This window comes from Mytilus edulis, chromosome 10 (genome assembly GCF_963676685.1).
Source record: "Mytilus edulis chromosome 10, xbMytEdul2.2, whole genome shotgun sequence".
Taxonomy (NCBI): Eukaryota; Metazoa; Mollusca; class Bivalvia; order Mytilida; family Mytilidae; genus Mytilus; species Mytilus edulis.
The window spans coordinates 49,358,846-49,385,479 of record NC_092353.1 but is presented as its reverse complement, the minus strand read 5'-3'; the positions used below and the strand labels follow the sequence as shown (position 1 = coordinate 49,385,479).

Here is a 26,634-nt window from a genome sequence, read left to right as displayed (position 1 = left end):
ATGCATGGTTTTCTTGGTATTTAGATAGACTATACAATTGTGTGATTTCCATTTAGAAAAAGGACATATTTGATAGGATAAAAAAAAAATTCTCACAACTGACCATTTACAAAATACATCAAAGATTTGTTGCATGTGTATTTGACATACGGTAAACAAAAAATGGTTATTATTATATTTTGGTTATGTTCATACCTTTCAATTTGTAATTTTTAGAGAAACTTGAAATATTAGGTTGAATATTTTCCAAATTGAAGGTCCAACATATAGTGGATAGTTTTATTTAAAGTGCATAGTATATCTTCTTAAAAAATCAAGACCATGCTTAAGCTAGGATCTCCAGCCATACATGGATTTAAGTGCATGTTTATATATCTGACACAATTAAATAGATGTCACTTCTGGTTGTCGGATGCTGTGCTGTAACAGAATTGCAGTAATACATTTAAGAAAACAAAGCTTGCCATAATATATTTGGTTTTATAAAGTGATTATGCCTGCATAATCTTAGTTATTTCTTTCCACAACCTTACTTGTATAGGCAGTAAAAAAAGTTGAAGAAGTTATAAAAAATTTTAACAAATAGAAATGATGGGCATGGGAAATTTAATGTCATCTTGCAGGAAAGATTGTTCAAAATCCTAGTAATGATATATTTCATAACTGTATTTTATTTAATTAACTCTGAATTTGTTACTTATTTTGCGTAAAACATTTCAAATTTTCTTTCAGTGATAATTTAAACGAAATGTTGGGAGATTTGTTTGTAGCAACTTGTGAAACACCAGAAGCTCCTAAACAAGGCTTCTTCAAGAACCTGTTTGGTGGTGGAAACTCAATTCTAGACAGAGAAGACCTATGTATGTTTGTTTTAATTTTTAAAAAAATAGAGGGGATTATTTGGGCTGAATAACATGTGAAGACTAACTTGTGAAATGCAGCATAGTATAAAAAATCAGAATAAAGATGGCCATTTTTTTTGGTTATTTTTTTCTCACATAAGTTCTAGCAGCTGGAGAAGTTATATCAAATATAAAACCATATAACAAGTATATTGTCAATAAAGTTATGTGGAATTTCTTTAATTTTTAGCCCACTTTAAATCTTCTCTGAAACTACTTGGCCATATTAAACTTTACTTGGCCACAATCATTATTAGAGTATCTAGTTTAAAAAATGTGTCCAATGAGATTCGATGATTTGTAATTTTAAGAAAATTTTGCAGCTTTTGGTTATTATCCTGAATTTTTTTATAGATAGAGATAAACTTTTAACAGCAATAATGTACAGCAAAATAAAATCTAAAAATAAGTCAACATGAACAAAATGGTCAATGGACCACTTAGGGAGTTATTGCCCTTTATAGACCATTTTTAACAATTTTCATAAATTTTTTAAATCATTATAGATAGAGATAATTGTAAGCCGCAAGAATGTGCATTAAAGTAAGATCTACAAACACATCACCATCACCAAAACACAATTTTGCCAAAAAACCATATGTGTCCTTAGTTTAATATAAACATAGACAAAGGTGAGCGACACAGGCTCTTTAGAGCCTCTAGTTATAAACACAATCAAATTTATGATACATAATGAGGTTGATGAAAATGGAAAAATGAGCAGGCATTCTTTCAATTCGTGGATGAAAAGAATTAAAACAATTGAAAATATTCAACAAGGTTTATTATTTATTATACATGTTCATCACTTTTCCCTCAAGTAGCAAATACTTTTGGTATCAAGTTAGCTTTCGTTATAATGCATTAACAATATTTGATTTGGTTAAATCATAGTATTTGAATCAAGAAAGTTAAATAAATATTGAACTGAAAATCAAAATGGCTTTAAAAAATGACAATTTGTTGGAATAAACACTGTAAAAAATTAATTTGAGAAGGATATACTTAACAACTATAATAACAATATTTTAGTTGGTGAATCAAGTGGTAAAGGGTCAAGAGGATTGGCTACAAAGATACCAGGACGAACTAACATGCAGTATCTACAAGCTGGAACTGTTGGAGTCACTGGAGAGGTGGCAAAGACAAGACAGGTATACAGTCACAACTTTTATTTCTTGTCATACCTCAATCACTTGTTTGGGTTATGCTCTTAATTCCTCTGAATAATTTCAGAACTGATGTTTTATGTTTATTGACGTTCCTGTTAACTTTTTTTTTTTGAAGAAGAAGAATTTTAGATTACACTGAAAAACAAACCATACAATGTTTGCTTCTGAATATTGTATCAACAATGAATGAGTTAATTATGTAAAAAGACATCAATTTATTGTCCCCTGTGCAACACATTGTAGGGGACATGGAAATACTGGACGTCCATCCAGAAAATTGCATTGTTAGCCCTCTCATGTGTACAATTCTGGCCAAATTTTTATGTAACTTATATAGTAGGTTTAGATCAGAAATGTCTTATACAAGTTTGAACATAAGTGCAAAGCACCACTTTTAAAAGAGTTGTGCCCCTAGGAAATATTTTAAAATGATATGGAAAAATTTGTTGTTAGCGCTCTTATGTGTACAGTCGGATTTAAGGGGGGCCTGGGGGCCCGCCCCCCCCCCCCCTTTTGTGGTAAAATATGGTTGATTATATAGGGAATCACTGAAGCATGACTGGAGTGGGCCCCCCTTAGGTCAGTCAGCTCAATGTCAATTTTTCTTGATTTAAAGTATGATATTTAAGCTATTTTCAGAAAATGTCAAAATACAGATTTTTGCACCTTTTTAAATACCATTTTAGCCTAATATCAAAAAAAAATTTCACAACCTCAACATCAAAATATAAACTTCAAATAATGCCTAACTATATGTTGAAATTATTTTTTTTCTTAAAATTGTCATTATCATGAAATTGCTGCAACCAAAAAGTAGACATTTTCCAATTTTCATGCCTGATTTCATCATAAATTCCTCAAAAAAATGGCTGCATGTTTCCATAGCAACCGTTCACCAAAATTTAAAAAAAAAAGCTTGCAAACTTTATTTTAATCTTAGCTTACTATATATTATATAAAAGAATAAAGCAGTTCTGAGACATACATGAATCACCCCCTGCCTGGATCTTACAAATAGCTGTACTTTTAAAGAGTTATTGTAACATAATGTATTACACTTATTTATATAATGATGTCTACATTACTTGAATATTTTCCAGTTATTTTTGGAGAGGGGAGAGAAACTTGGAGAACTTGGTGAACGGACAGAACAAATGTTACAAAATGCAGATAGCTTCTCAAGTGCTTCACATGCAATAATGTTAAAATACAAAGACAAAAAGTGGTATCAGTTTTAATTCTCAGCACACCAATCATTGACAGCCACGTCATCATGATTAAGATTCATAGCATACAATGGCAAAGTTTTGATTCTGCCATGGCAAAAGATCATCAGAGTTTGCAGAGGTAGCAAAACTGTAGGATAAGTGTTGCCATCCTAACACAGATATGTTACTGTAATGCTCCACCCATGACAAACAGTTGCTATGGTTATATTAGTTGCCATGACAACTAGAAATGAATAATGGTGTTATGGAACCTAGTTTGTGCAATAATTATAAATTTAAGATATTTATAAGGTCTAGAGTATTTTTTCTGTTTATTGAAATATTCTGATTTGTATGTGTAGAGTGGTTTTTTTTTATATTAAGAAATATATATATTCATTATTTTATTGGGAAAATGCAATTTTTTATTGACTGTGTTTTCAATTAATTTGTTTCTTTAAGTTATTTAGCTAGTCTATAAGTCTACACAATTAATTCTACTCTTGATAATGGAAGCATTCCAGTACAAATTTTGAAAAAAAATGAATGAGTAGGTTCTCATGGTTTAACATTTGACCTATAACTCCATGAAATACTAATAAGCGATTATATAAATTCAAAAACAAACTCTTAAGGAGGTAGACCTAGGTTAAGGGGAATAACTCTTAAAATCATCAGTACGTTTGTGTCAACCATTTTCAAAAAATTATTCTAAGCTTCTAGGTTACATAGATTATTTTAAATCATTTCTGGTAAATGCCTAAAATACATTGATGAACTTAACTTTTACAAACGCTGAACTGATTTAAAGAGTTATCTCCCTGAACCAAGGTCTACCCCCTTAAACTTAGAAGGATACAGAATCAACTCATTTCTATTTGGTGATTGTTGATATTGTCTTACTTTTAAAGCTTTAATGTTTTACAAACCAACATAACGTTTTTATTCAGTTTTTCAGATACAAAAAAATCTAGTTTCTGTCAATGATACCATAGTATAACAAATTTAACATCATATATACACAGCTGCTTTCTATTTTCCTCTAAAAGAATACTGTCATCACTGAAATTATTGCATGCATTTATTAATGTGATAGTCACTGATCAGACAAAACTGTTATTAATTAATACTTTTTCAAAAAGTTGAATATTTAACATGTGAATTTTAATCAATGTGGCATTTTCCCAATTACATTTTCACAACATAAAAGCATTTAAAATTTTCTGACTCTTATAAGTATTAGTGTGCAATAATATACAAGTCTGCATTAGTGCAATACTAGTTATAGGAATATGTTATAATCAATTATACTTTATTTTCTTACATTACCCAAAGATAATTAAGATGTTAGAACTTAGATATATAATGTAAAGATAATTGATCTAGCATATGAGCTTCGCCAGATAGAAATTGACCTTATGCAAATAGATATCAATACATCTATTTACCAATTTTGGATTTATTAAATCTATAGAGAAAGTCTGTAACTGTTTGAAAGTTGAGTTGTTAGATTAGTTCCCTACAAATAAGACCAAAATTCATCTTTATTTAGTACTTACTGTAAACCAACTTATTTTTGCGAGCGATTTATTTTCGCGAGTAGAAAAATAACGCGAATATAAAGCGTCAGTAATATGTAAACCTTGGATCTTTCCTTATTAAACTTCATTAAGTAAATCAGAAAAGAGCGAAATTAAATTGCCGCGAAGTGGTTAAGAAAGGGTAAAACGCGAAATAAAGTATCTGTGAAAATAAGTTGGTTCACAGTACTTGAATGTTCCAAAATTAATGGAAGACTTACATATGTACATGTATACATACACTTGCATAAGGTCAAAATCTATCGGACCCAGCTCATATTATGAAATATCAATTCTGACCATTTAGGACATCACCTGTTAGAGAACTTTAGAATGTAATAGGTCAAGCTGTATGAACAAAATATAAATAGTTTGTTTGTGGTATGTAGCTTGTGATCAGACACAATATTTCATCTTTGGATTTGAAGTATATATCTATATATAGTATGAGTATGTGCTTAAAAGTTTTCTTGCTCATTTCAATAAACACAATAAAATAATCAGAGATCGGCTGTGACTTGTTAATCCTATCAAATATTTATCGCTAGTTATGTACATAGTGAGGTCATTTTATTTGTAGTATAATTTAGTTTTGTAGACAGATTTATTCAAATAGTACAAACTGTAATGGCATAAGATAATCTTTCATCCTAAGTTAAAAGAATTTCATTAGTTTTAATAATTAGAGCTATTTTCCTAATGCATGTAGTTTTACTGTTTGGTTGACTCGCATACTTTGTTTGTATAAATGTTTGCTCAAGCATTGTAATTAGATTGACATCTGCCATCAATAAATAGGTGGGGATTCAGCTTGTATAATGTTATTGGATGCTTAAACAAACATTTTTACAAACAAAGCAAGCAAGCCTACCAAGCCTTTAATCTAAATGAATTAGGAAAATAGCTCTAATCTGTTTAAAATTCAGATTCTGTGTCCACACTTTTCATACAAGGATTTGACAACATTTCCTCCCACTCTTATTTGCATGGATCAGATACAGTTTTTATTTTGCTACAACTCATGTTATATTGCCACTGGTAATACAAATAAAATTTGGTATTGACAACATTCTTATTTATGTGTTCAGTTTCGTGCTGAATATTCACCATCTAGATATCAAGAAGGAATGCTTAATCTTTTGTTTATAAATACATGTCATGGTCAAAATGTTATGTTAGATTTATGAATATTGGTGTATTTATCTAAAATTAGGTGCAATAATTTTTTGCAGGGTATAAAGAAATGCTAGTCTTTAAAAATATCAAAACAGAAGTATTTTTTTTTTCTCGCTTTTTCTATAGCTCTTATAATATTTTTTTTTAAATTCCAATTATTTCATATGTTATATATGTCACAGAATAAGATATTTTCAAACTTTATAATTTTATTTCAAATAAGTATTTAATAAATAAAAAAACATCAATTCTTTCTTTTGTAAATTTTACCAGTCTTGATTTGATGGGAGGCTTATTTCAAGTTTATTTTTGCAGATTTTTTTTTAAGTAGAGGACTTCTTTTATAAATCTTAAGGTTGACCAGTAAGACAGTTTTTGTTGATAAGAGAGACATTTTTAAGGTGATGGGTTTAAAGAGTTGATGTTGGAGACTGACATTGTACATTTGGTGGATAGATGTATTTGATATGCATTTTTTGATATAGCTTTTTTTATACTTTTTGTTGTTAACATTGTTTTCAATTTGACTTTTTCATGATCTTAAATGATTATGTATCCATAGTTTTCTTGTAAAGGGCATATGGATAAAGCTTCAAAAAATTTCCTTCATTTTAACTTTAAAAAAAGAAAAGTATCTTTCTCTTTTTTTCTTTCTTTTTCAACTTGTCATGTAGCTATTGAAATCATAATTGCTTGGTTGAACTCTAGTTATAATTCTAATAGATATGATCAAGGAAATCCAGGTATGAGGTGGTGATCGTGCAATAAAGTACAGTTTAAAATAAAGGAAATGCTTATGATAATTGTCAATCAATGCAAATTTATCATTTTAATAGAATACAAAGATCTTTTTTTTTTCTTTAAGACATTTGCTGTGAATTTTTTAAGATTTTGTTAGATCAAATATTAAGCTATATTTCAAGACATGCCCCTCCCTGTTGCTTTGTTTGTAGAAAAAATGGCACAGTATTATTGCTGAATCAAATATTTCTTCTTATGTTCATACTTTTAAATATCTTTGCTCAGAAAAAAGACTTAGATGGGGAATCCTTGAAATAGCAGATGGCAGATGACCTTGAGACCTGGCCACTCCTCTAAATCTGCCTCTAAACTCGGGCACTGCAGTTTGTCAATATCTATCTTTCCTGGACATTTAAGGCATCATTACATGTTAAGGATCCAAGACCTGTTCCTGTCTTTGGCAGACATGAAAAATAACAATAACAATTTTAAGTCTGGAAAATTATAGTTTTGTCAATACTTAGCAATATTTTGTTTAAAGGGGGGATTGAATGTTATTTTATGTAGAGGTATAAATTTATTTCAATTTCGTAAAAGGAGATATTATTCACTAAATGATTGATGTTAATTCTATATTTGTAGATAAATGAATTGTATATAGATAAATATATATATATGTATAGTATATATGCTTGATGTGTACAGCTAATGGAGTAATCTGTTGTATATAAAAAGCTACTCACTTTTCATACTTGACCTTTGACCTTATGTAGTATTTGACAGGCATTTACATACTTTTTTACTTGGCATTATGGGTAGGTTGCTGGAAAGAACAAATTATTACTATATTTATTTGTTGTTTTGCAGAGAAGTCTTCTGTTAAGATTACAGCATTGTATACCTTGGCTACGTCTATACTATTCGTCAATAAATTTCGAAATTTGCGCAAACCTGAATTTTATCTTTTAAGAATGATAAATGTATTCTGTAGGTAAAAAATATTGATTATACTGCAGATTCATTTATTTTTGTGGGTACTTTTCTCGTAGATTGCGAAAAACTTGCATTGTCGTGAATATTTGATTTCGTGGTTTTTCCAAAGTCTGCATACAAACTTATAGAAAAAAATTATTTGTTGAACATTTGAATTCTTGGTTTTCCACTAAATTCATGAACATTGGTACCCAACAATAATAATGAATCCACAATAGCCACCTGATTTAATAAATCTTTAGATATTTTGGTCAATATCGACAAAGTTTTAAAATTGTTACAAATATAACATTGTTTATTGTTTATTTTTTTATTATAAAATAAGAAAAAAAAATCAAGATTTAAATTTGTTGCTAGTTTGAAAATATTAAGAAAAGGGATATAATTGGCCAATTTGAAAAAAATTAAGATAATGGATATGATTGGCCAATTTGAAAAAATTAAGAAAAAGTATATGATGCAGATCTTAACAAAGACTTCTTTGCTGATTATGAATTCCATGTTATTTATTTTTTTGTTATTGTTTTTTGTTTGATTGTTACGATACATTTTATGATGCACAGATTTTCATATACATTTGCTTGTATCCTGTTTATTATTTGATTTCAACACAAAGGTATATGGGACCTTAAGCATATTGTGATACTTATTTTGGTATAAATAATTCCAGTTTCGCCTTTGTGTTAAGGGTGACTTATGTTTCCATGTCTCGTTAATTAACATTCCTTATGTATTTATCATATATATTAAACAATAGGGTAGAAAATAATAAGTACATAGATGTGTAGAAGGTTATATGATACTGTTCATAGGCAAATACAGATTTATAGGGGTTTTAAGTTATATAAAGCGACATTGTTAGAAATTATATGATAAAATCAGATTATATATATTCATACTGCAAATATGCTATTTGTGCATTCTGAATGCACTCAGTTTAAACTTTGGCTTTATATAGTCTTTGACCATATAAAGCTTTGTTTGTGAAGTTGATAATGTGTTTCCTTAAGAGTTTTATTAATGACATCTTGAAGGAATGTAGATTTCTTTAAATTTTAAATTTTCTGCTTCAAATCAGTAAGTGTATGTTTTAACCTGAAATATTACATTTAAAACTATTTTGATAGTTGCTGTACGAAAAGAACAATTGTATTTAAATATATAAATTTTATTTATATTTGGCTTGAAATAGCAAGAAATGCTCGGCACAGTTTTGCATTCAACCTATTTCTAAGCCTTGTACAAATAAATCAATGTATTGTTAATCTATATTCATAATCATAATTTATTTAATTACATATCTTTATTAAATCCTCTTTGTGAAAAACTTTCAGGGATATTGTTTATTTATAACTTATCAAATATATTCAAAAGTACATGAAAAAGTCTTTTCTGATAATCTTGCACTGCTTTACACTTGAGTGAATATATCATACAATATCAAGATGAAGCTTGATCTGTAAATGGTCAAAATTTTACAGAAATTTAGTTTTATTCTGTTATCAAAATTTTTTCATGATCATCATTTTTTTCTCAGACTTTGGCTTTGAATAATATATTTTTCTCTTAGGGGAAGTTTGGTATATTATTTTTTTGAAATTTGTTTTTTTAAGGGCTGTATCTTTCAAAATATAAATAAAACAATAGTCTGACTTGGAATCTGAGAATACAAGGCCTGTTATTTTTATTTGTGCTAGTCTTGAAATGGTAACGGAGAACTTAACATTATGATAAATACCTTCCTTGTGCAATTCTGTTGTTTTGTATTTTTGATCTCATTTTATTATTTGTTATAAGGGGAAGTAACTCTCTTGTTTTGTTAAATGGGAGATAACTAGCTGTGCCGTATGTTGTAATCAATCATTGCAGTTGTTAACTAGTGAAATGAACACTGTACATAAATCTGTAGAAATTAAGAGAAATGGTAATAAAAACTAAAAATGATTCAGTGTTTTATATATAGTTATTTGTTGTTAATTTCAGTGTTTTATATATAGTTATTTGTTGTTAATCCTTCCATTTTAGATAATCTGGCTTAAAATATAAAAAAGAAGATGTGGTATGACTGTCAATGAGACAACTATCCACAAAAGACCAAAATGATATAGACATTAACAACTATAGGTCACCGTACAGCCTTCAACAATGAGCAAAGCCCATACCGCATAGTCAGCTATAAAAGGCCCTGATAAGACAATGTAAAACAATTCAAACGAGAAAACTAACGGCCTTATTTATGTAAAAAAATGAACGAAAAACAAATATGTAACACATAAACAAACGACAACCACTGAATTACAGGCTCCTGACTTGGGATAGGCACATACATAAATAATGTGGCGGGGTTAAACATGTTAGCAGGATCTCAACCCTCCCCCTAACCTGGGACAGTGGTATAACTGTACAACATAAGAACGAACTATAAAAATCAGTTGAAAAAGGCTTAACTCATCAGATGGACAAAAATACAAGTGGACGTGGACCGGTACTTATACCTACCTACTTAAAAGGCTGTTTGAGCTTTTGCCATCACTTGGAGTCAGTCATATCCATCATTGAATACTTTAAAACAAAAATCTCATCTAAAACTGGTGGTTCAAATGTTAGAGAACTGTAAATTCAGAAATTATTGTGAGGTTCTTATTATTGCATAGAATGAGACAGAGTTATAAAGGCAATAATTTAACCTTGCATATTGAAGTATTTCATATGAATAAAACAGGATTTTTTCATAAAAATTTAAATCGCATTTAAGTCTAATATGACAAAATTGCTATAACAAATGCATGCAAAAATTTCTGAATTTACAGTATCTAATTTGAAAATTGAGGGCCTTCATTGGTCTAAGTACATGAAGTTTGACTACTGTAATCACTAGCCAGTTAACACTGAGATTGTGAGGTTGACCCCCACTAGTGTTGGTGCACTTGGTTCCAATCTTAATTGACTAGAATTATCTGTTTTCCTACTGAAGGTAGGTTGTTTTTCACAGGAGTCTCCTTCTTTCTCCACTTAGAAAAACTGATCGCCACAAAATAGCACATTAGTGTTAGAAGTTGTGTTAAACACCAATCAATCAAGTTATGAATTGTATCTGGAGATTTGATGCCTCAATTAACATCCCCACTGTTGCTAAAAAACAACACATGGGTAAAATTACAGTTTGGGGCTCATATATAAATAACTTCAGCAGTTAGAGCAAATCTTACATAGGATCAAACTGATTAGAAGGTCAAGGTCTATCTCCTGTTGAATTTTCAGAAAATTGGACAACCCATTATAGGTTTATTGCTTGTATAGATTTAAGAAGATTTGGTATGAGGACCAATGAGACAACTCTCCAGGCAAGTCACAATTTGTTAAAAGTAATCTATTATAGATCAAAGTACAGCCTTCAACACAGAGCCTTGGATCACTGCAAACAGCAAGCTATAAAGTGCCCCAAAAATGACTACGTTCATACAGGAAAACCAACTTTCTAATCTATATAAAAAAAACAAGAAAGGAGAAACACTTATGAATCACATCAACAAATAATAACAACAGGTTCCTGATTTAGGTCAGGTGCAAACAAATTTAGTGGGTTTAAACGTTTTAACAAGCAAAAAAGTCTCAACTGAATATGTTCAAGTATCAAGTCAAAACCATAGGTTCAATTATTGAACTTCAATACTTTGTAATACCTATAGTTGACTTATTTACACCCAACACCTCAAATTCGTCTTTTAAATGAAAATAAGGAGATGTGGTATAATTGTCAATGAGATAATTGTACAGCCTTCAACAATGAGAAAAACCAATAAAGTATAGTCAAGTTACGCATACTTTAGTGCTACTACTAATTTGTCCGTCTGTCTTGTGCACATTTTATTGGGTTTATAAAAGATTTAAAAATCTTTGCTCCTGGCATTGTTCAGACATGATTTGAAGCTATAATTTCTTGCATAGAAATATTTTGTTTGTTATAGCAAGATTGTCATACTATCAGCATGCATATGGGTAATCGTGGTACCGCTGATTTTTTATGAAAAATTTCAGAAAGCGTATATTTTTGAAAAAATGAAAATGAGGCTTATGACACACATTGTGAGCTAACATGCTTTAAAGTCTGAATCAGTGATTGAGTTGAAATCAGGATATGTTCATATTTTGTTAAAATGTTTTCCTGAGTATTCATTTAATATTTGCCACTGGACATTAAGCATCCATTTATTAATTGATCAAGATTACTGCCATTCACTTATTCGTCCTAGTTGTCGAACAGAAGAAGTTTTATGCATAAAACTTATTCTGTTCAACAACTATGGTTGATTGATGCTTGCCTAATCTGTCAACAACTACAATGAATAAAATCAAGACGCTGCGATGGCATATATTAGTAAAGATAGTAAATAATTTACCACTTGACTTTTGTTGTAAGATTTGTTGATCTTGTCTCTTGTGTATGCTTTTGGCATTTCAATACATACTGTAGCAGCAGTTGCTACATGTATGTCAATATTGCTTGTTGATTCCACCCTTAAATCCAAGTAGCCATTTTGTATGTATTTTTTATTCTGGACATGGAGGAAATAATATTAAGCTTACTTAATGATACCCCCGTGTTTGAAGTTAAATGGTTGTTCCCGGCTTTTCTGTCCTTTGAAATTTCAACAAAAGATGAAGACTAATTTCCCCCTACTGGATAAATGATTTACATATGTATCCTATCGTAATATATTGATCAGTCAGCAGTCAAATGGTTCATGAGTTTTCTTTCTAATTTCACAACACATACATTTTAATTTTATGAGAAAAGTTACTAAAGTTAAGAAATTCTGTCAGAGTTATCACTCTTCAGTCAACACCCATATATGTACAATGATTCAAATGTTTAGATTTATTGGTGTTGAATTAGTGTCCAATGGCGAATATATCATGCACTTTCAAGTTAAAATACTCTGTGGGATACTGTAAATATATTTTACATTCTTATTTTTAGGTGAGATACACACGTAAAACGTCTTCTTTAAAAGCTTCAAATAATCTTAACGTAAAACTATTTTTTATTTTGAAGATGTCACAGTTACTGTTTTTATGTTGTAGTTATATTGGGTACCACAAGAGAGTCATTTAAGAATTGAATGTTTCTTTTTGTAACTTCATTGGGTTGTAAAAGCGTTGACCGAAGTACATTTTGTATGAAGCGCTTCATTTCAAAAATTATGCGCACGGTCAACGCTTTTACAACCCTATGAAGTTACAAAAAGACACCCTATCCTATAAGTATTTGCTTTATCAATAAGAAAGTTATTAGTGTTATTTGTCTTCTAGAAATAGTAACAACGTATACTGTATGTACGGTAGAGTATGGTACAGTATGCTATTAGCTTTTTACAACAGACTTCAAGTAAATATTTTTTTCGGAAGCACTCAAGTCCTCATTCGGAACTTGACAGCATCATGTTTATGAAGCGGCCATATTATCACTGATACTGCGGTTGGAACCCAAATAAAGCAGAGAGTCATACATTTGTTTATGGTAAAGCTATCCTATTCTGAGGATTGCAATTTATTATAATTATTATATAGATAATATAAAGGAGAATATGGTCAAAAGTTTTCGTCACCTAGACATCTACATCAACATTTGATCATTTCATATAGAAACACATTTTTTTCAATAATATCTGGAATGACATGGTTGTATTTTAACAAATATTAAAGGTGTTGAAAGACACATAATCGTGTAAAGAATTATTGTGTAATGCACTACCGTGTCTAGTCTACATGGTCTAGACCCCTCATTACGCGTTGGGGGGGTCATGGAAATACCAGGCGTCCGCCCGTCAGGTCGTGTTCTGAGACTGAGGTCCTGTTAGTGCTCTCACAGTCAGGTCTGTACAATTGTAACCACATTTGATATAACTTATACTCTAGGTTAATATCAACAATATCCCTGACAAGTTCTAAAATGGTGGGCAATCAACTTTTTTAAAGAGTTATTCCCCTTGGAAATATTAAATTTGTAGAAAATAGCCTTGCTAGCACTCTAACAGACCTGTACTACAGCCATACAACAATTCTTCTCTGATTATTTTATAAAACTCATCATACTTTAAGTTAATATCTGCAAAATCTTGGACAAGGTCCATAAAGGTGTCAAATCATCTTTTCTCAAAGAGTTATGCCTCTTGGAAATATTAAATTTATGGAAAATGGCCTCGTTAGAGCTCTCACAATTACAATACTTGGCAGATTTTTACCAAACTTAAATTTTTATAGGATAGTATCAACATTATCTTGAACATGTTTTATAATGGTGGCCCATCACCTTTTTTTCAAAAGTTATGCCCCTTGGAAATATTAGATTTATGGAAAATTGCCTTGTTAGCTCTATGACAGGTACAATTCTTGCCAGATTAGATAAATCTTATACTATAGGTTATAAACAACAATATGTCAGAATAGTTCTATAAAGCCCAATATATATATATGTCTGTTTAAGGTTACATGCTTTAAAAAAAATAGGGTAGGTAGGTCGGTAATTTCATTTTATTTTGTTTTTTTCATTTTATTTTTTATGACACGATTTTGAGTGTGCGGTTTCATTTTGTCGTGGGCAAAGTTGATCATGGCTGAGTTTACCCATATTTTTAATGAATGGATTATTTTTTTTGTTATTGATTTGAAAAAATGTAGGCAAAATGATTATTTCATCACACCACTAGCAAATTTCTTTAAACAGCGATCATATTCATGATTATGAATATTAGGATGTATCAGGCAACATTATATTCACTTTTAACACAAGTTCAGTTTATTTTTCACTTTATGATGGAAATAAAATGGATTAGGTTCAGCACTTGGTCGGGTAACCGTAAACAGACAAATATTTTTTGTTTGGCCTAATGGTGGCTGTTCCACTTTTTATGCCTCTGATGTAGCGGAGAGGCATTAAGTTTTATGTACACTGTATATCTGTCTGTACATCAGTCCGTCCTTATGTCCCATAGTTGGTTTCCATTCTCCAACTTAAGTTTGCCTCATCCAAATTTAATGAAATTAATACACAATGCTAATTACCTCAAAACATAGATCAAGTTTGAATTTTATTGGCATCACTTAAACCCTCTTGCTGCCGGAGGTACACATATGTCCATACTGACTGTATCAGAGGGTCAATTATGTCCATATTTCAATTTATTCATTTCGCCTCAGTGCTGTATCTTTCAAATGAAAGACTAAATTTTAAACATGATTACATGTTTCATCAATGGATCCCAAATGTAACAGTCTTTATGGAATGACATTATCGTAGAGTGGACATCTTACTTCATAGACATTGAGCTGTTCAGTGTTGTATTTTCTGGCACATGAAATGCAGCCTTCAAAAACAATGTTTAATCCCTCAAGAGTTATGTTGGTTTAAAAATGGAAAAAATGCTAATTATTTTGTTTCTGTCCTGTAAATTAGCTTGGCTTTACCAAATAGTATGAAACTTATACCTAATACTCTAGTTTAAAAACACATATCATGTTTAAATTTTGGTTATTTCAGTTTAACTGTTCTAGAGTTATGCTCCTTTAAAATGGAAAAAAAGGCTGATTTTTTCATTTCAATTCTCTTACTTGAGTTTGTCTCATCCAAATGTTATAAAACTTGTACACAATGTTTAATATTACAAAATATAATCATTTTTGAATTTTGCTGGTGTCACCTTGCCTGTTCTAGAGTTAATTAAGCTCCTTTACAAATGGAAGAAATGCTAAAAAGAAATTTTCTGAAACTTTAACACAATGCTTATTACCATGAAATACATATCAGGTTTGAATTTTGGTGGTGTCACCTTGACCGTTCTAGATTTAAGCTCCTTTGGAAAAGTTTCTGAATTTTTTGTTTCCATTCTCTTACTTTTAAAGTTTGCCTTAAACAAATTTTCTGAAACTTAAACACAATACTTTTTACCACAAAACTCAGATCAGGTACTAATTTGGGTAGTGTCACTTTCACTGTTCTTCAGTTATTTTTGTTTATAACTTTATATGATATGCAAGCATCATCCCATGGATACATTTCCCATTTATGTTAAAAAGTGTTATGTCTCTTGGAAGTATCAAATTTATGGAAAATGGCCTTGTTTGCCCTCTCACAGCAGACATGATTTATGCTACTATAAGTTCTGAATTCGGACACTTTAAAATTAGGAGATGTGCTGTGGTATGATTACAAACGAGACAATTCTCCAACACAGACTAAATGACAAAGAAGTTAACAACTATATATGCCATGTCAGTTAACTGCTAGTAGTCTGTTGTTATTTATGTATTATTGTCATTTTATTTATTTTCTTTGGTAACATGCATCTTCTGACATCAAACTCGGACTTTTAATGTGCATATTGTTATGCGTTTACTTTTCTTCATTGGCTAGAGGTATAAGGGAAGGGTTGAGATCTCAGAAACATGTTTAACCCCTCCACATGTTTGCGCCTGTCCTAAGACAGGAGCCTCTAGCCTTTGTTAGTCTTGTATGATATTTTCATTTTAGTTTCTTGTGTACACTTTGGAGAGTATGTTGTTAAGGGGCCAGCTGAAAGATGTCTCCGGGTGCGTGAATTTCTAGCTGCATTGAAGACCTGTTGGTGACCTTCTACTGTTGTCTGTTCTATGGTCGGGTTGTTGTCTCTTAGACACATTCCCCATTTCCATTCTAATTTTTATACATTGCCATAGCTTCCTGTACATGCTGTATGGCCTTCAACAATGAGTTAGACTTATACCGCATAGTAAGCTGTAATAAGGCTCTGAAATAAAGAATTTAAAAAGAAAACTAAAAGCAGTGATTAATGTACAAAAAATAAATGAAAAAACAGATATAACAGACATTTATCTAGGTTTATTTGGTCTAATATTGTATAACAAATGTATATTTAAGATATGATATATTTGAAATCCTACATGTGGCTTCCCATTATTTTTGGTTCTTGTGTGATTATAAAAGAACAAGGAGGATTGTACCTGGGAATTTTGATGACATTGACATTAAGTTTCTAGGAAAAAAATAGTCTAAGGACATAAGTTGCTGACATCAGACTATGCTAGTAAATTCTGTAACCATGGACATTTTACACAATAAGTTAAAACAACCATGACTAGTCTACTAATATTTGTCTGTCTGGACACATTTAACAAGACTAATTTATCTTTTAAATATGAAAGACACTGTAATGAACATATATGTCATGTATAGATGCTAAATAATATTCAGTCAATTTCAGAGGAATTACTGTGGATTCATTTGTGTTTTTAGTGGGTTCCAATTTTCATGGATTAAGGAAAATTTGCATGTTTGTGGATGTTTAATTGCATGGTTTGGCCAATGTGTGCTTAGTGATGATACAATTCTATAGAAATTTGTTACTTGCTGAATGTTTGATTTTTGTTGTTTACCTGTACATACGCAATCAATGAAAATTAGTATCCAAAGAATAATAATGAATCAACAGTACATGCAGTATATTGAAACAAAGACATCAATTTTACAATAATCTTTTATTAGGTACCATGCATGATGCTACAGCTGTATTTAGATATGAATCACATTCATTGAAAAACTCATCTATACCTAACAACCATTACTTGGAAGAAGAAGATATGACCACCATAACCATGTGGCATTTGCTAGGATGTTGTCTGTTCTAGAGGATGTGTGGATAAAAAAGCCAGCATCATTAGGAAATGTGATATTGCACCTCTTAAAGAACATATTAAAGTATACAGTACATGTATAGCTTAACTAGAGATCCCATGCTTTTGTGTCTTCCACTACTATTGGAGAATTTTCAATGTGGGATAATATTTGATTAATTGAATTGCAAAACATTTTATTTCCTTTCTGGTTTTATTAATGGTCGAAATTAATTAAACAGAATTGTATATTTTATTAGGAATGAACTAATTGAAAACTGTTTCTTGGTCTTTTTCATATTTCTCTTATAAATATCTGCAAATTTAAAAAACATAATATGTGATAGTTTACTGAAAGTTTTATCTCCTTAGATGCTATGACATGGAGAATTTCGTTATTATATTCTTCAACTTTGTACTTCATTTAGCCCTTTAAGGGAAAATGGTAGTATTACATTTTCCCAGAATTAGGTTGGCCTTTTGTGTACCCAAGACAGGTGGGGTACAATTATTTTTTTTATTTATCTATGAATAACTACAGTGTGTAAATTTACCATATAAATTTTAAAACCTATTGAAATATTTTCTAGAGAATTATTCGAAAAGGCTTCCAAAATTTCATAAATTTGGTGCAAAATGACAGTGGGCATGGATAACATAAACAAGCTCCGTTGGAAATTGGTCATGATACTATTTGGCTTCAATTTTCAGAATACAGTAATAAAGTACTAACACCACACATAACTGTTTTATCCAGGTTTTTATTATAAAAACTGGTAAATTTAGAAAATGTTAGTAAATTTGTCGCCTATGGCAGAATAAATAGTACCGTTTTCCCTTAAAGTTTTTTATTTTGATCATCACTGATGAGTCCTATGTAGAGAAAATGTGCACCTCTGGTGTACAAAAAACAAAAAAATATAAACGTGATAAACCAGCTTTTATTTCTCAAACTTGATTTGTGGTAAAATTAAGCCATTACTAGCATGTCTTGCTAACGAAGTTTGCATTGATTTATTTTTGTGATTACAGATTTTCTATAAAAAAATATTTATTTCTACTAGGAAAGATCTATTTTTTTTTTAAATATTCGCAACAATTAATATTCACCTTGTTCATGTTGTTATTCTACACTTAAAAGTTGCAAAAAATATTGCATGGTGCAAAAAATAGTTGGGTTACAACTTACAGTAATATTTATTAAATATATATGTTTATTACAGAATTGGTAATAACAGTGAAATATTCCTAAAAAGAAATTTATAAGGAAGTAACGTGCAAACCAACAAAGTACCTGACATGGTGGACCTTCAAGAGTTGAAGATGTGGTGTAAGTGAACCTTTTTTCAGGTATTTATCCTCAATATTATTATATAGATAAAGATATTCAAAACTGTAAAAGGCAAAAATGTTCAGCAAAGTACATGTAGGATCCACAATTAGGTTTGATGACCAAAATTTTAAATTGACTTTTTCTGGAGAATTGCCTTTTATAGACAATTTTTCACAATTTCAATTTGTTCATTTATTAAAAAAGAAGATGTGGTATGATTGCCAATAAGATTACTCTCCACAAGAGGCTTAATGACACAGAAGCTAACAACTATAGGTCACAGCACAGCCTTCAACAATGAGCAAAGCCTGGACCTCATAGTCCGCTATAAAAGGCCCAGAAATAACAAATGTAGAACAATTCAAACAAGAAAACTAACAGCCTAATTTATGTACAAAAAAATGAATGAAAAACAAATATATTTGTAACGCTTAAACAAACCACAACCAATTAATTACAGGCTCATGACTCATGACTTGGGACAGGCACATACATACAGAATTTGGAGGGGTTAAACATGTTGGCGGGATTCCAACTCTCCCCCAAACCTAACAGTACAAAATACTAAAAGAACGAACTATATAGAAATCAGTTAAAAAAAGACTTAAAGCATCAGATGGATACAAATAAAAACAGAGTGGATCAATGTGGCCGAGTACTTGTATATTCCAACAACAAAATTAAGATTCTGATCTGAGAGTACTCACAGTTACTGCGACTAATTTGCTTAGTTTTAAAAATCTTCTTCTTTGAACTTGCTGAATTAATTTCAGCCAAACTTCAACGGAATGAGTTTCAGAGTGTCTAGTATACATTTTGTATTTCATTTCCTTGTATGTCAAATAACTTATCCACAATGGCTAAAATGGAACATAATGGTTAAATGTATTTTTTTGCAGTACAATGTAGGTACAAATTGTGACTGCAGCAGACTGAATTTAGTTTCTAACTTTTTTCCAAAAATTATAGATGTACTGAATACTTAAATCTGACAGAAATTTTTTTTTAATAGATTATGTAAATGTTATTATATTTTTCAGTATCTGAAATTATGGGTTTATGAATTTGAACAGCTTTTAATATACCAGCAGTTCCAACAGCATGGTTCCTGCAATCCAAAAAAAGAGGTATTCCTCTAATAGGTTTTCTAGGAAATTCATAAGATTTTTTGTTTAATGGTGTCGTTGCACTTGCTTTACTTTTCTTCCAGCATCTAAAAGACGGAATTTCCTTTTTCATTAATTTACATTTATCTTGAAGAGTACATTGTATAAATCTCACATCTCTATATTTTCATAATCAAAATTTTTTTGGTGGAACTTTGTATCAAAAACATCTGTTAGGATTTGGTCTTAAATCTAATTATTGCATACTTCCTACTTAAAGAAGGGCCCAGAATAAAACCCAAAGATCTTATCTTATTTTGTTGTTGTCTTGTATAGTGGCGCAGCAAAACATAATGATCTATTTTATAACTTGCCTGTTGATGAAAAGTTTATATTTTTATTCAGAACTGAAGAACTACATGAGGAAGTTGCTAAAACCTGCTTTAATATTTTATGTATGAGAACAAATTTCTTATTTACATGTATATAGCTAAATCTTAAATATATATAGTTTTAAAATTATGTAAAATATTGTTTACCGGTAATTAATTGTTTGATATTATCTCATAATTCATAATAGAATAGGACTTGTTTGTGTTTTATTAATTAAGCTAAATGTTATTTTACTGTTTTAGTTTTAATATATGAGAAACTTTAAAAAGAAAAAACAAGATCACAAAAATATTCACCAATTTTATTGAAAAATATGATAATGGCTATTTAGATGGAAGCCTTGGTTGTATATATTGATGTTGGGATGTTTTAATCGTTTTCTAGGCGCATAATTGAATTCAGTCAATTCATGGCAATTGATTACTTAATTAACAAACAAAAAAATTACATTTTCTTTCAGTATGTTATCAGTTAGCTTTAATATAAATTATGGCAACTATATTCATTGAACTATTAATCATGTTAATTCAGTAGTTAATTTTGTTTATAATCAGATGTACATGAGTAGAGAAAGTGTTTAGATTCTGATTTCTGTGCTTTCAGATAGGTACAAACCAGCTAGTATAGGCCAAAAGAACAAAGTACAGAACAGCGTTGTAACCACAGATGGGATTCATTTAATTGTTTACTTAGTCTTTTAATTAATTGATAAATTAGATGTTTAATTCTAATATATAATAGTTCATGCAAATAAGAATGCTCTTCCAAAAAACTTGGTGTGTTGTAGTTGGTTATGGAAATACAAATTGTCTTTGAATAGTTAGTCCCTTCCTGTCCAAATCTATTTTATTGGGTCAATCAGCTCGACAGATATTATTGTCAACTTTTTTTAACTAGTTTATTGTGAATTCTATTTTCTCACATTAATTAAGTTTGTTTTAAACTAGTTCATTGCATTAAAAGTTAATGTATTGTATTTTAATACGTATATTGGAATTACGTTGTCGTTGTCCTATTAAGAGTGAAGACATTTGGTTTTTCCACAATTACTTATATAGTATATAAAGTAAATAGAAATTTATGAAAATTAAACACAATGTTTAGAATTTTTCTTGTTTTTTCGCACAATAACTTTAGTATAAGTAAATAGAAATCTATGAAACTTAAACAAAGGTTTAGGACCACAAAAGGAAGGTTAAGGTTGATTTTGAAAACTTTGGTCCCAATAGTTTAGGAATTAGGGGCCAAAAGGGTCATTAACATAACTTAGTTTGATTTTAACAAAAAATGAATTCTTTAGGTTCTTTGATATGCTGAATTTAATTTTGTATTTAGATTTTTATTTTTCTTATCCTGTTTTCAAATTGGTCTACATTAAGGTCCAAAGGGTCTAAAATTAAATTTGATATTTGGGCTCTGTTATCAAATTGGTTCACATAGAAGTCTATAGGGTCCAAATTTGAACTTTATTTGGTTTCATCAAAAATTGAATTCTTGTGGTTCTTTGATAAGCTGAATCTAACCATGTATTTAGATTTTGGACCATAAAAAGTAAATGTCCAATTCAAAATTTCTAAGTTCTTATTAAACCACATTCATTCTGTGTCAACTATTTAATCACATTCCAAATTCAGAGTTGTATTTAATAGGCTTGATTGTTGTGTCCATACTTGCCCCAACTTTTCAGGGTTCGGTCTCTGCGGTTGCATAAATCTGCACCCTGCAGAGCATTTTTTATTATTTACGAGTTTGTCATGTTAATTTTTATCTCTAAGAGATAAAAATTTACACTTAAGAGATAAACATTTACAGTAAAATAGATAAAGACTGAGTCTTTATCTATTTTATTGTAAATTTTTAATTATTTATTAAAAACTTAAATCATATTTATGATATTAAAGTCCTAAAAACTATACTTATTGAATAATGCCTTATTTCACTTTCAATTAAGCAGCTCCCTTGAAAAGTTGATCTGTTACTGTAAGTTTAAATAGAGTCCCCCATGAAATGATGTCCCATGGACAAAATTTCACAGATATGACCTATGAAATTTGGTCCAGGACATAATTTTATTATAAAATATTGTCCACTTCTATGTAAAAGTGTCCCTTTCTTATTGTGACCTTCATTAGACATTTTTTCATAGTAAAATCATGTCCATATTGTATAAAAGTCTTGTCTAATACCAAAAAAAAATTATTTAACAAAAAATTTAAGACAAAATTGACATTTGTTTTTGTAAAAATATACAATAGGACTGGAATCTATGAATTGTTTTAATATCTTTGAATTGTCCTTTTTAACAAGACCAATAATGTCAGGAATAATATTCATAAATGCCTGATTGCCGTTTCTTCTTGCGCATACGTTTCAGTCTTGGAGGCACTTGTTTCAATTTGTCCTTATGAATTACAAGTTTTAATGTTTTCTCTTGTGTTTTTTTGTCAACATGTATATAATACATTTCATTGTTTTTAATTTGAAACTGCTTTGCCTTCCTTCTAAATGATCTTCTTTAATTATTATTAAACTCTGGAGGGTATTGACCATCACACACATAATTATACAGCTGTTTATATTCATCACTTTCCATTTTGTTCACATCAGTGTTGTCTTTATTTAAATTTCAATTATGATTTAACTAATTGATTAAAACATTTCAATGATTTCTAAATTATTTCCCTTCTTTAGGGACAGAAAAAAATAGCTACACTATGAAATATTGTCCTTTGTGACATATTTTTATAAAGCATCCATGAAATTATGTCCAAGTCCTAGGGACAATTTTTCACTAAGGGAGACACTATATTATAGTTTACAAATGTGATATTCTGTCCCATGAACAAAATTTCACAGATGAACTGTGAAATAATGTTCTAGAGGACACAATTTCATGGGACACCTTTTTGGCTTACATTACCACATAAAAAAAAAAATTGAAATATTTAGTATAAAAAAAAAATTTGTTGGTTATGTCAATCAGTACTTATTAGTATCAGTTTTTATGCATAGGTGAAGAATTTTGAAATGAGAATTTATATATTTGTTTTATATGCCTATTCATGGAAGGTATTGTGGTAATTTTGCATAGGTACTATGTCTGTACCAAAAAATCTGTAGTACTGGAAATATACTTCAGTACTATTTTGTTGCTCTAAAATTATTGTAATATTTAGCAACCTGTATTTTACAGTACTTGATTTGTACTTGAAAATTTGATAGTTATTTTATTTTACTATATGACTTTAAATTATTTGTTTTCTCATTGGTAAAATCATAGGAAACACTCTTTGATAAAACATATTCACTGTGAAAAAAAGATGTATTAACTGTAATCAAGAAACAATCATTGTATATTATCTATATGCTTGTGTGCCACTGCAAAGTATTTGTATGGTTATTAATCAAGTCAAATATAGAGTTATCTCCCATATGAAAAACAGTTTTTCCATAATCACATAGAAAAATCAAAGTATTGATTGGAGTCAAAGTGAAAATGTATTAGTTCAAAGACTCAGTAGGTTAATCTCAACCCATAGAGTTTACATGCAAACAATGTTCCCTGAATGAAAACAGGTCAACTAGATCCTTAAGGAGGCTAGAGGGTACCAAAATGATAGCAACTACAAATTTTAATTATTTCACTATAAGTTGTTTCTTTATGTTATTGTACAAAAATCAACCAAAAAACTGATTAGTTTTGGCCCCAGATGACTATATGTTTATTTCATTGAAAAAGCTCCAAATTATCTCCCTTGTTATTTTTTTTCAAATAAGCTGTACTTTAACAAAACAATGAACTAAACAACTGTAAAATTTAAGCAATGTCTGTAATATTTTATTTTGATATTACTCTTTTTCTCTCCTATTATAATAGTTCAACAGAAAAAAGTATCTGAACAAAAAAGCAAGTTTCGTTCAAGGCAGATTGTGAGCTTAAATGAATGGTAACCCAATTTTTATACGCCCGTCTTTTAGACAGGACGTATTATGGTATACCGTTGTCCGTCTGTCCGTCCGTCATCCACACCTCGGACAATAACTCAAAAACACTTTCACCAATTTCCATGAAACTTAAATGAATTGATGTAAGCTCCCTTTCAATTTTTATAAATTTCAGATTTTAAGTTTGGGATTTATGGGGCTTTATTCATAAAAAAAGGGGGAATTTTAAAGAGCAATGGGCGTATCATGCGGTAAAGCGCAGCCCTTTATTTTATTTTAATTTTCTATTAAGTAAATGATAAAGTTCATTTATAGAAGAAAAAAAGCGAAATCTTATATTTAAAAGTTATACCTGTGAGCCCACTTCAAAAGGATGTTCAATATTACTGTAGATGGAATTGCTGCAGGCCTGTGTTTTTGTGTATTTAGCTCTTTTGATTATTCATTGTACTGGTTTACATATTGTCTGTCATTTTTATTGTCATAATTCATGATACCTAGTTTCACATTAAAGCTATAAAAACAATTTCTATATTTTATCGTATAAGAATTCAAAACACAGTCGGGCTAAATTTAGCATCAAACTTGAAAGTTCTTATTTGCCTAATTTGGTATATATCAATATCTATTTTATTGAGTAGAGCTAACAATATCTTATCATTCTATCAGCTTTTCTCTCCCAGTATTTCAATATTCAGTTAGTTTTTCCATTATTTTCCATATTTCTTCTTTAATGCTAAGATCATGATACAGATAAATGACATGATCAAATGATCAATATATTTATATGCATTGTTATATAGATTCATGAATGTTAATTATTTAAATCATCATACTAATATTGCATTCTATTGTTTATTGTATTATGCATTATATGCACTTGCAATAAAGACAGTTTAAATTTCTAATTGTTTGTATTTTCCAGTCAACCAGCCATAGGTTAACTGTATTCAAATACACATCAGTCAGACATTATTGGTCACACACACCATTATTCAAAGTTGCAAGTCAAGCATTTAACCATCATTCCCCCAACCCAACAAACACTCTATTGTATCAACACATTCAATAAAAAAAAAATATGTACTATTTGATGTTCCAATACATTTCCATGTGTCAAAATTTATTGGTGGCCAAGGTTTCTTGGTCAAACTGATATATTTTTGTGTTTTGGTTTGGTTTTCAAATACTATAAATAGCAATATGTAAGCTATAGAAAAGAAGATTTGGTATGATTGCCAATGAGACAACTCTCCATAAAAGACCAAATGACACAGAAATTAAAATCAATTGGTCAACATATGGCCTTCAACAATGAACAAAGCCCATACCGCATAGTCCGCTGTAAAAGGTCCTGAAATGATAAATGTAAAACAATTCAAACGAGAAAACTAATGGCCTAATTTATAGGTACAACAATAGACAGTAAGTTGATGGGCGAGACGTTTCAGCATGGGCACTCTTGTTTAGTTTGTTTTTAGCTTGGAACATTGCCAAAGATGTCGAGTTGTGGATATTCAGTAGAAACTACAGGAAACCCTGTGTAAAAAGAGGGGGCAGTTATATACCACTACATGGCTGAGGCATATAAAAGACAGAACTGTATACAGACAAATTTGACAGAAAAAAAGTGATATCAGATGCTGAAAGGGAAGCATTGACTGGTTTTGCCATGTCTGCTATATGGACAATTGGTCAATGACATATTTAGTTATAAAGGTGGCAAAATATATTCTTGTTATAGCTGAGAACTTAGTCTAGTATAAAAAAAAAAAAAAAGAAGATGTTGTATGAATACCAATGAGACAACTCTCCACAAGAGACCAAATGACACAAAAATTACAACTGTAGGTCACTGTATGGCCTTCAACCATGAGCCAATCCCATACCACATAATCGGGTATAAAAGTCCACGAAATGACTATGTTAAAAAAAATCAAATAATAAAACTAGTCTAAAACTTATTGACTATGATTATTTGTGACAGACTCAACCGTTAAAATTCTATTGACTTTCTGTTTAGACAGTAACACAATTAAGTGGACTAGTTCGTTGTTGGCTGAAGCAAGAACGTATATATGTTAGTTATACGTCATTGGCTTAAGATATACTTACAATGGGAAGAACATGTGACACCTATATCTGTGAAAACTAACAATGCACAATTCAGGGTACTTTTAATTCGAAAGTTCGTTTTTCTGTTCATTTTCAAACTTACAGTATTAACAGTGAGTATTGCAATACTTTCATGTGAATGAAAAATGTTGAAATTTTCCAGTTTGAAAGCATAACCTGTTCATGACAACTAAGTAGCTAGACTTTGAACATCTTAAAGTTTTTTTCACATAACTATTGGTTGTAGTTGTAACTTGTATATATGTGTGGTATTATTGACTGAGGGTATAATATGTATAAG

The 26,634-nt window shown here is 30.1% G+C and overlaps 1 protein-coding gene and 1 long non-coding RNA gene across 12 annotated transcripts in view; both read left to right on the top strand.

The window, feature by feature from the left end:
• Window positions 1-8,075, top strand: part of LOC139491390 (syntaxin-binding protein 5-like) — a 96,133-nt gene extending 88,058 nt beyond the window's left edge. For all 10 annotated transcript variants that reach the window (XM_071279046.1, XM_071279044.1, XM_071279048.1 and 7 more), the window contains 3 exons: window positions 733-860; window positions 1,935-2,056; window positions 3,175-8,075. In XM_071279046.1, coding sequence (XP_071135147.1) covers window positions 733-860; window positions 1,935-2,056; window positions 3,175-3,312 — 388 coding nt within the window. In that variant the 3' untranslated portion in view covers window positions 3,313-8,075. The remainder of the gene's footprint in view (window positions 1-732; window positions 861-1,934; window positions 2,057-3,174) is intronic.
• A 5,089-nt stretch (window positions 8,076-13,164) lies between these two features.
• On the top strand, window positions 13,165-25,126 carry LOC139491389 (uncharacterized). 2 transcript variants are annotated; one of them, XR_011656532.1, is made up of 5 exons: window positions 13,165-13,293; window positions 17,314-17,526; window positions 18,665-18,791; window positions 19,815-19,901; window positions 20,877-25,126. It is a non-coding gene; the product is annotated as an uncharacterized lncRNA (long non-coding RNA). The 2 variants fall into 2 exon arrangements; XR_011656533.1 differs by lacking the exon at window positions 17,314-17,526 and having other exon boundaries at window positions 20,877-21,942.
• Window positions 25,127-26,634: the final 1,508 nt, after the last annotated feature.